The following is an 11,477-nucleotide window of genomic DNA, read 5'->3' on the forward strand; positions in this document are numbered from 1 at the left end:
AACTTTTCCCTGTTAGATTTGACCTCGTTCTACTTTTTTTTGTGTTTCTTTTATTTTCATTTTAATTTTTGCAGTAGTATTTCCAGAATGTGTGGCGGGCCACGAAAAAATTAGCAGCGGGCCCCAAATGGCCCACGGTCCGCACTTTGGACCCCCCTGATCTAAGGTGACCCCAAGAAATCTGATTTAGTGTTGTTGGGGGAGTGAGGTAATACGAATGAGAGCAATATACAAACCGGACACTGGGTGGTAGCATAGTGCTGTCACACCTTGTTTGCAACCACCAATGAGAAAAAGAACAAGAAATGCGTCTCGTTTCCCTTGTCTAATATCGCGAGACTTGAAGGTTTTCTCTGTGGACTGTCGCGCGTCGAAGGTAAGTAAGTAAGTAAATAAATGCTGCTTCAAGTCTCACTTCTCACGTAAACCAATATGTTCGTTTGGAAGACTGTTGCGCGCTATTTTAATTTATTTACTCGAACGTTTCATGGCATTCGAAGATAGACGGACTTGTAAAGTCCAGCGTGGTCGTAGTGAGCTCGATGGACTCCACGCCGTTTAAATGAATGGCGGCTGCTAATGCTAATGCTAATGCTAATGCTAATGCTAATGCTAATGCTAATGCTAATGCTAATGCTAATGCTAATGCTAATGCTAATGCTAATGCTAATGCTAGTGGTTAGCTTTTTATCCAGACGACGTCATTTTTTGGGCTTTGTGTTGATGTAAGTCTTATTTTGTATTTATGTAAGTGTATTATTTTGTTTTGTCTTTATGTAAGTCTATTATTGTTTTGTTTGGAATTCTTAGATGGCTGCGACGGAGGCTCGACTCAAACACACAATCTACATCAACAACTTGAACGAGAAAATCAAGAAAGATGGTGAGTGCCGCCTTTTCACATTTTAAAAAGTTTTACTTTTGCTATTTTTAAACCTGTTCTTATAAATTGCAACATTTACGAACAACTGAGAAATAATAAACACACATACGTACAAAAACAGTACAAAACAGCGCTAGGGGGTGGAAACTAAAATAGAATGCCATATATATATATATATATATATATATATATATATATATATATATATATATATATCCATCCATCCATCCATTTTCTACCGCTTATTCCCTTTCGGGGTCGCGGGGGGCGCTGGTGCCTATCTCAGCTATAATCGGGCGAAAGGCGGGGTACACCCTGGACAAGTCGCCACCTCATCGCAGGGCCAACACAGATAGACAGACAACATTCACACTCACATTCACACACTAGGGCCAATTTAGTGTTGCCAATCAACCTATCCCCAGGTGCATGTCTTTGGAAGTGGGAGGAAGCCGGAGTACCCGGAGGGAACCCACGCATTCACGGGGAGAACATGCAAACTCCACACAGAAAGATCCCGAGTCTGGATTTGAACCCAGGACTACTCAGGACCTTCGTATTGTGAGGCAGACGCACTAACCCCTCTGCCACCGTGAAGCCCATATATATATATATATACATATTCCAATCCAATCCACTTTATTTATATAGCACATTTAAATAATAAGAACGTTTCCAAAGTGCTGCACAGCCATGTTAAAAACAATATAAAAAAACAAAACAATATTATGCTTCACCAATGACTGAATAAAAACAAAAATAAATAATTAAATATAAAAACAATACAAAAATAAATATAATTATAAACAATTTTAAAGGGTAAAATCAATTAAAACCGTAAAATAGAAATCAAAGTGTATAAAAAACACAGAGGACAACAGAGGACCACACAACTCACGTAGTGTTAAAAGCCAAAGAATAAAAGTGGGTCTTAAGAAGCAGTTTGAACATGGAGGGGCAGTGTGTTCCAGAGCTTAGGGCCGACCACAGAGAAGGTCCTGTCTCCCCTGGTCTTAAGTCTGGTCTTGGGCACCACGAGCTGGAACTGGCTCTCGGACCTCAGCGCACGTAGGAATGTAAATTTGGATGAGGTCCGAGATATATTGAGGTGCCAGTCCATGTAAAGATTAAAAAACAGTAATGTTTTAAAATCAATTCTAAAATGAACAGGAAGCCAGTGCAAATTCTGAAGAATTGGGGTTTTATGCTGGCGTTTCCTGGCCCCTATTAAAAGTCCTGCTGCCGCGTTCTGGACTAACTGCAACCGGGGGAGAGCTTTTTGGCTAATGCCAGCATAAAGTGCATTGCAGTAGTCCAGGCCACTTGAAATAAAAGCATGCACGACTTGTTCAAAAAGGTTAAAAGATAAAAACGGTTTAACCTTTACTATAAGACGAAGGTGATAAAAACACGATTTTAAAACGCCATTGACTTGTTTGTCAAGTTTAAAATCGCTGTCTACATTGACGCCAAGGCCGGTGACTTTGGGACTCACATAATACATCAGAATCAGAAATAATTTATTAATCCCTAAGGGGAAATCAAAATTTTCAGCACAATCCCATTCAAGATCAGACAAAAATTACCGAATAGAATACAGTTTTATTTTCATTATTGTCAGTGAACAGGTTCAAAGAACAACAAAATTGGAGCAGATCCCCTAAGGTGCATATACAATTTGGTAATATAAATAATAAAAAAAGATAGAAATAAGAGATGTATCTATATATATATGTATAGATAGCCAAACACATGCATATATGCATACATATGAATGTATATATACATATAACATTATTGCACATTATAGTCCGAAAAAATAAAGAGACATGAGAACATGATGGACACATTGTGCTCACTCAGTGCCTGTTTAATGCTACTAAGGCTCTTGGGTAAAAGCTGTTTTTTAGTCTATTTGTGCCAGCTTTTAGCACCCTATAGCGTCTGCCCGAGGGTAGCAGTTCTAGGTGGCAGAGCCCGGGGTAGAATGGGTCTTTCAGGATGCTCTGTTCTTTCCTGAGACAGCAGGAGCTGTACAGGTCAGCCAGGGAGGGGAGGGGGCATCAGGGAGACAGAACAGGATCAAACATTACAGGGGGACAGAACAGGATCGCATACAGTTCTGGCAACTTCCGGCTACCCTTACAAAATAGTTGAGAGACAGGTAAACAATGGGGGGAGTGAGAACATTTTTAAAAAATTGGTCTAAACCTGGGCCCCTGGAGACAGGGTCCAGACTGAGCCCAAAGAGAAAAGCAACTCATAGCCATAGCACACATTCCTCTTACTTGTTTTTAAGAGGGTAATGTCAAAGGACACAAAGGACAATAAAGACATTAAAAGAGCTGAGCTGATGCAACCAGGCATTTCTACACACAGCTTTGAATAAAAAGTAAAAGAAACATGTACACTCTGGTAGCCTCTGCGGTGTTGCAGGCCATTGTCTGCTGTGGTGGACAGACCATGATCAGTGCTGCTCCTGTCTGTAAATGTTCGCCATCTATCATCCATCGCTCCCATGACGCTCGCAACTTCGCTTTGAACGTCCTGTTTCCAACCATGTCTGGCGGTTAAAGTTCCTTCGTCATGGCTCCTGGAATGATGGCAAGCTCCGAGATCACTTGCTGCACTTGGTTTTTCACAGCGGCTGTGAGATGCGCGCGCATTGAGTCACAGATCAACAATTACTCCAGGTGGAAACTTCTTTCGGCAGCGTCTTCCCCTTGAAAATCACCGTAGGTGGCAGTTTCTGTCCGTTAGCATGGCAAACTAGCACAACAGTAAAAGCCGACTTCTCGTGCCTCGTTGTGCGTATCGCTACCGCGCTGGTCCCCTTCTTCTCCACGATGTGCTTCATCGGGATGTTGAACGTGAGCGGCACCTCGTCCATGTTGGTGATGTGAAGCCTACTCGGATGAGCGGCGAATCGTTTTTCAAGGCAAACCGAGCAGTCCAGTTGCCAACGGTCGTTCAATCCAATCCACTTTATTTATATACACATTTAAACAACATTTTTCCAATGTGCAGCACAACAATATTAAAAACAACATTCAAATACTATCCTGAGCTCCACAAATGAATGAATAAAAAAAGTACATATAAAATAAATATGATTAAAAACGATTTTAAGGGTAAAATCAATTAAAACAGTAAATAGAAATCAAAATTTTAAAACACAGAGGGCAACAGAGGACCGCACAACTCACGTAGTGTTAAAAGCCAGAGAATAAAAATGGGTCTTAAGACGAGACTTAAAACACTCCACTGTGGGAGCAGTTTGAATATGGAGGGGCAGTGTTCCAGAGCTTAGGGCCGACCACAGAGAAGGCCCTGTCTCCCCTGGTTTTAAGTCTGGTCTTGGGCACCACGAGCTTGAGGTGGCTCTCGGACTTCAGAGCGCGCGAAGGATTGTATATTTGGATGAGGTCCGAGATATAATGAGGTGCCAGTCCATGTACAGCTTTAAAAACAAAGAATGAGATCCTCCATAGGTATACAATTTGTGGGGACATTTTGCGGTCGTATTTGATGCACGCTGCTGTATGCCTTCATGCAGTGTTCAGCTGTCTAACACGCCCCTGAACAGCACAATAAACGTAAAAAAGTACACAGAACGAAGAAAAAACATAATTACCCTAATTTTCCCCAAATCCTCATTCGCTTTGGACCAACAATTATGGTATGTCAACTGTATTGTTTGTAATCACTGCACTGATTACAAATTAATTACATTGTCTGTGTTTTTACTTTTTTTTTTTTTTTTAATATGCTTCATAGGTTTTGCTGCGGCGAGCCTGCATGACTTCCAGATATCGTGGTCCTCATACTTGAATATTTAACTAATGCTGCTTTTTACTCCAATATTGATTAGTTTGGAATATTGGTAACACATGCAGAAAAGTTGCAATTCTGAAGCAAGGTTTAATAATCTACTGTTACTGAGTGAGATATACCACATTTCCCACGTGTGCAGGATGTATTTCCAAGATATTGGCACTCTATCAAGCCTTCCTGGCAAACCTTGACAGTATTTTCCATAATTTTCTTTGATGTGATGCAAATGTTTCCTGCATTTTTGTCAAGTGGACCAATCCCATGCCACAGAACAGGGCATGTTTACGCAGCAAGACAGTCTTAAAAATAAAAGTCTAACAAGAATGTTCAGTGTGGCTTTGTGGCACAACATGCTGCCATGTAGTCACGTGACAGACTTTTGACCAATCATTTAGGAGATTGTCTGTCTGAAACCGAGTTGTCTTTATTTGTCTAGACAATTACTGCTCTATATTATGACCAAATCCTTTGATTGTGAGGTCAAATGTTATTCTAATGTATACATGTTTTTATTTACAGAACTCAAGAAGTCCTTGTATGCCATCTTCTCACAATTTGGGCAAATTTTGGATATCCTGGTGGCACGGACCTTTAAAATGAAGGGTCAGGCTTTTGTGATCTTCAAAGAGGTTACCAGTGCCTCCAATGCTCTGCGTTCCATGCAGGGATTCCCTTTCTACGATAAACCTATGGTATGTTCGTCACTAGACTTTGGCATGTCTTGTACCGCCTGTGAATATGTTGTCAATTTTTCAACTCACCCTACAGCGCATCCAGTATTCCAATCAGGATTCAGATATCATTGCCAAAATGAAAGGGACCTTTGTGGAGCGGGATCGCAAAAAGGAGAGGAAGAGGCCTCCTAAACCCGAGTCGAGTGGTAACAAGAAGGCTGCTGCCAACGCGGCTGGAGGCGTTCCTGTAAGTGGAACACGTTCATGTATATTGACTCATATTTGAGCGTACCAGGTTTCTACTCAATTATGAGCCGCCATTACTTTTTTTAGGGAATGCCTCAAATGAACCAGGCCCGTATGATGCACATGCCAGGACAGCCACCCTACATGCCTCCACCGGGCATGATGCCACCCCCAGGGATGCCCCCAGGTTCCATGGCTCCTGGTCAGATGATGCCTGGCCAGATGCACCAACAGGTATTGTTGTCATTAAGAGCATATTTTTCTCTTAGGATGTCTGCTCTGTTTTTTAAAACGAAAGTTACAAATCTGCCAATTTGTTTCAATTGGTTACCTTTGTGACTTAGACAGGGATGTAACGTTATGAACATATTTATATCACGGTTGTTGTGACCAAAATTGTCGCATTTATGTTGAATGCGCTTATATACACCCAATAAAATGTTTTAACTAAGTTTAAAAATATATATATATATATATATATATATATATATATATATATATATATATATTATCGCAGCAATAAAATAGACACGTAATATGCTTACCATGGCAGATTAAACATTGAATATTGCTCTAGCTTTTTGAGAGCCATAACATTGTAATTTGTGTGTTTTAATATTTATATATGCTTCTGTTTTACTTTGTAAAAGTTTTAACGTCCTCTTAAATTCCTATAACGAAAAACAAGCGGTGGTGTCACTTCTTGTTGTAGACACCACCGTGTCATATGCTTTGGAGTGTAGATGGATTACCTGTTTTAATCTCACAGGGTCAATGTGCACATTTAAATAGCTTAGTTGCTCAGACATCATTGAGTGTATACAAGTTTAAGTTGTGTTATGTCGTTTTCTAACGGGAAAATATGTTCATGTCTCCACTATTCATGTTACCGTTTAAGCTAGCTAACAGTTAGCATGCTAGCATGCTTATCCAGTAAATAAGCACCGGTTTGAGTTTTCCAAAGTGTGGTGTATCATCAATACTAGGGATTTCCCGATCAACATTTTTCAACTTCTGATCCAATCTAATTTTGACTCCCAATCCAATACTTTGGCAATAGATTATAGAACTAAATACTTTTATAGCAAGTAAGTAACCTAAAGGGGCTGTTTGCCACTTCCTCACAGTGAAATTTTTCAAAGAAACAAATATAACAACAAGACCGTTGGCTAGCCTATGTTGCCATGAGTGGTTTAACAGAACAAATTTGCTTTAAAGCGTTCTATATTTTTCACGATTACCATATTTTGCAGATTATAAGTCGGTCCGGAGTATAAATCGCACCGGCCGAAAATGCATAGTAAAGAAGGAAAAAAACATATATAGGTCGCATTGGAGTATAGGTTGCATGTTTGGGGGAAATTTATTTGATAAAATCCAACACCAAGAATAGACATTTGAAAGGCAATTTAAAATAAATAAAGAATAGTGAACAACAGGCTGAATAAGTGTACGTTATATGAGGCATAAATAACCAACTGAGAAGGTGTTAGGTATGTTAACCTAACATATTTTGGTAAGAGTCATTCAAATAACTATAACATATAGAACATGCTATACCTTTACCAAACAATCTGTCACTCCTAATCCATAAATCCCATGAAATCTTCTTCCTCGATGTCTCTTCTAAACAACTCTGCCAACTCCAAAGGTATGCGCCGCTTCCTATTGTCCTTTTCTGCTGCATATTTCACTACATCCAGCTTGTAATCTGCACTACATGACTTCCTTTTCGGTGCCATTTTTGTTCAGCCCTTCTCAGTTTTTGTAAATTTCCGCCAACGATGAAATGATCCATTTTAATAGCAACGGCAGTAGCATATAGCAGGTAGCATTCCATGACCCACAATGCACTTCTGCCATGACCCTCCCCCGCCCAATTCTTATTGGTTGACGTTTATGTGACAATTGCTGACATTTTTTCGTCTCTTCCACGAATGAGATTAATATTATTTGATATTTTACAGTAATGTGTTAATAATTTCACACACATGTCGCTCCGGAGTATATGTCGCAACCCCGGCCAAACTATGAAAAATACTGCGACTTATAGTCTGAAAAATACGGTACTTCTTAGCCCTTACTTAATGCCGGCTCGAAGAACAAGCTGACATTTATCCTGTTGATCATTGAGTGCCAGCTTTTTCTTTTTTTTTTACGTTTTAAGTTAAAGTTAAAGTACCAATGATTGTCACACACACACACTAGGTGAGGTGAAATTTGACCTCTGCATATGACCCATCCCCTTGTTCACCCCCTGGGAGGTGAGGGGAGCAGTGGGCAGCAGTGGTGCCGCGCCCGGGAATCATTTATGGTGATTTAACCCCCAATTCTAACCCTTGATGCTGAGTGCCAAGCAGGGAGGTAATGTCTCCCATTTTTATAGTCTTTGGTATGACTCGGCCAGGGTTTGAACTCCCAACCTACCCATCTCAGGGCGGACACTCTAACCATTAGGCCACTGAGTAGGTGACCATACATTTGTGCTTCAGGTTTCGGAAAATCCTCCCAATCACATCCTCTTCCTGACCAACTTGCCCGAGGAGACCAACGAACTCATGCTGTCCATGCTCTTCAACCAGTCAGTACAAACTCCTCCTAGTATATGTTTGTAACCATCGTACAAACACTAACTGTGTCATTTGTCCAGATTTCCAGGATTCAAGGAAGTGCGTCTGGTTCCTGGTCGCCACGACATCGCTTTTGTGGAATTTGACAATGAAGTCCAGGCAGGTGCCGCACGCGACTCACTTCAGGGCTTTAAGATCACACAAAGCAATGCTATGAAGATCTCCTTTGCCAAGAAATAACAGGTGGGAGGAAACCTGCCTCTTCGCCGCTCTCACACAGGTCTGAGACTTAGTGACATTTTTTATATATATACAAAGTTGTTCTCTTTTTTTCTAGGATTATTATTATTACTACTGTTATTTTTTAAGTTCACCAGTTTAGCTGTGTTCATATTAAAGCATTGCACCCAGCGTCTGGTCCCTCAGACATCGTACCTGGAGCTGTTTGTGTTCAAATAAAAACGTTATCAGAGATGATATGCCGCCCATGACAAGTTTGTTCATATTTGAGGATTGTTAAGCTCAGCAGGTGGCGCCATTGGACCATATTCCAAAAAGGTGCCAGTCTGCCAGGGAAGGTGAGTATATGCAGCTCAGACCAAAATATGTTCATGCCCACCCTTTGACTCAAGTGAATTATTTAATGAATGGGTACATTTTAGAGTCCATACCAGGGGTGCCCATTACGTCGAACGCAAGCTAGCGGTCGATGGTGGAGGGTGAGGAATTTTAAAAAATAACCTAAAAATTGGCAATCCTCAATCTTCACCAAGACGTCACTTGATTGACATTCACGGCACCCGAGGGTCTTGTGAGCTGACGCTGGCTGCTGCCAGATCATGATTAAGAAAAAATGACCGACAGGAAGGCAAGAAACATTTTATTTCAACACTCTCACGCCGAACCTTATTTTCACAATAAAAACGCTGCTTCATCCTGCTTGCGCTAACAAATATAAGAGTCTTAGAAAGATAGCGTGCACAAGCCAGCAAGCTAGTGAGTTTGCTGCCAATGTATTTCTTGTGAAGTGTATAAAAAGGAGTATGGAAGCTAGACAAACAGCAACCACTTTCATGTTGCATTGGACACAAAGGAGGACTTTTTTTTTCTCCATTTGAAAAAGTGGAGTTTATCATCACCACAGTCTGATTCCAATCAATGCAAGTCATCACAATCATACCGACTTATTTTCTTGTCTGCATTAAAGAAAGGAATGTTAAACATGCTTGTATTATCATTAAACACATTTTAACTTGTTAACAAAAACCTCCCTTTCATAAATAAATCAATATAAATGATATATATGAATGAGGTAGATCCTCTCGTCTTGGTCAATTGAAAAGAAGCTGGCCTGCAGAAAAAGTGTGCACCCCTGGTCTAAACCATACATGACCAGCTACTACATTAGTGCACCAAAACATCTTTTGTTGGATCTCCCCACATAAACGACAGACCTTAAAATTAAGTTTAACAACCACTTGGGTTCACAGTAGTTCACCAATTAGTAAAGGCCCAATTCCTGTTGTGCGCCCCATCACCAAAGGGCCCTCTCCAACCTTCATATCGCACAGTAGCTTTGCAGAGTAATTATGTGCCGCAAAGACTTCAGTGTATTCATGAGTGCGGTGTTGTGGAATGTGTGAATTTGGCCTGAAAATCTTAATTTGCACTCACTTTGTTCATTGTACACACGGGGCACCCCCTGTTGTGGACTTAAATTACGTTATTGTCTTTAGGTCGGACTACAGTGTTTGGGCAAAATGCACATTATTCCAGCACTTTCCCAAGCCTTTCCACACTCCCTTATTTTGCCTTGAGAAATCACTGACCTTAGCCACCAGGGCGCTGTGCGTGCTCGTGTGCGTGCTCGTGTGCGTGCTCGTGTGCGTGTGCGTGTGTGTGTTGCATGCTCCTGGCACCATGCCTAGTGCCTTCCAGCTAGACAACAGTATTCTTCCAGTTGCAGGGACTGAAAAGGCAACTTATCTGTTGTTTTGTATGTGGGAGATGTTTACGTCAATCCTCAGTGAAATAAAAAGAGAGAGAGATCTTCCTATAGATTTTGTACCCAGCCAGACTGTATCGCTTGTCAGTCTGCTTCCTTCGTGATACAATTGTGTCGGTCTTTTTTTCCTCAACATCTTGGAAGATGCTGGTGCAAGTGGTGGAAGAAAAATCATGCTTGCACAAGAGTTACCTGTTAAATTCACCGCACTTTGACATTAGGCCAATGTAAATTAAAGGTCCGATATTATTTTTCAACAATGTAAATAGGTGTCTGAAATCCAACAACATCCTACAATAACTCAACATTTACAATATGTTAGTGTAAAATTGTGTTTTTTCAATAAATAATTTTTTTTTACAGCATTTTACATCAATGGAAACACCACAGTACCACTTTTTTTGGGTGGGGGTTACAGAAAAAGCTGGCAACTTAGTTGCCAGAATTTTACTTATAAATTGACATTGTTTTTTTTCAACATTATATTGTTTGTGGAAAAACAGTACAAGTTCCTTTTTTTTAATTCAAGCAACTTAGCTGCCAGTTTTTCTACCGTTAAAAACAAATGTACAGAAATACATCGTTAAAAACAACAACCCTAGATGTACAGTCAAAAACTGGCAGCTCAGTCAACATAATTCTAAGTTTTTTCAATTTACAGTAATATGCTATAAAGAACGTAAAATGTATTGTCATTTTTCTTAATAGGTAGATTGCTCTAATGTTAAGTATTTTTCTTTATTATTTATACAAAAACAAGAAAGTATGATAATATAGTGTAATATTTGTTGCAATAATGGATACTATTCAAGTTTAAAAGGCATGCAATTTCAAACAGTAGATATTTTTTCTGTCAAAATGAAGAAAATCAATTACATTTAGTGAGAAAATATGAAGTACGTTATTGAAACATAATCTCCAGGTGTTAGCGGGCCAGATAAAATAATGTTCCAGGCCTTAAGTGTGACACGTCTGCCCTATAATGACAATGGGAATTTCTTGTTTTTGTGTTGGCCCTGAGATGAGGTGGTGACTTGTCCAGGATGTACCCTGCCTGAGTGCAGCTAGGATAGGCTCCGGCTCCGGCACCTTCTCCGACCCCGACAATGACAAGCGGTAGAGGATGGATGTGTAACTTTGCAAATTTCTTAAAATTGAGATACTTAAAAAAATACAAATAAATCACATGTACATAAGTATTCATAGTCTTTGCTCAATATTTTGTTGTTGCAGAAATTACATCCTTGAGGCTTTGAATACGATGG

The 11,477-nt window shown here is 40.1% G+C and overlaps 1 protein-coding gene across 4 annotated transcripts; it reads left to right on the forward strand.

The window, feature by feature from the left end:
• Window positions 1-288: 288 nt before the first annotated feature.
• snrpa (small nuclear ribonucleoprotein polypeptide A) lies at window positions 289-8,684 on the forward strand. Of its 4 annotated transcripts, none has more exons than XM_061878211.1 (7): window positions 289-376; window positions 811-883; window positions 5,237-5,409; window positions 5,486-5,638; window positions 5,725-5,871; window positions 8,130-8,218; window positions 8,288-8,684. In XM_061878211.1, the coding sequence occupies exons 2-7, from the start codon at window positions 811-813 to the stop codon at window positions 8,445-8,447; spliced, it is 795 nt and encodes a 264-aa protein (XP_061734195.1). In that variant the 5' UTR covers window positions 289-376; the 3' UTR covers window positions 8,448-8,684. The 4 variants fall into 4 exon arrangements, with proteins under 4 accessions (XP_061734195.1, XP_061734196.1, XP_061734197.1 ...); XM_061878212.1 differs by having other exon boundaries at window positions 313-384; XM_061878213.1 differs by having other exon boundaries at window positions 337-388.
• Window positions 8,685-11,477: the final 2,793 nt, after the last annotated feature.

The sequence above is a fragment of the Nerophis ophidion genome, linkage group LG18, assembly GCF_033978795.1.
Source record: "Nerophis ophidion isolate RoL-2023_Sa linkage group LG18, RoL_Noph_v1.0, whole genome shotgun sequence".
NCBI lineage: Eukaryota > Metazoa > Chordata > Actinopteri > Syngnathiformes > Syngnathidae > Nerophis > Nerophis ophidion.

Bases quoted from the DNA above. Each gene is read 5' to 3' on its own strand.
- snrpa (XM_061878211.1), top strand. From the start codon at position 811: ATGGCTGCGACGGAGGCTCGACTCAAACACACAATCTACATCAACAAC. The intron at 884-5,236 runs GTGAGTGCCGCC...TTTTATTTACAG, and splicing joins CGAGAAAATCAAGAAAGATG to AACTCAAGAAGTCCTTGTAT. The intron at 5,410-5,485 runs GTATGTTCGTCA...CTCACCCTACAG, and splicing joins CTTTCTACGATAAACCTATG to CGCATCCAGTATTCCAATCA.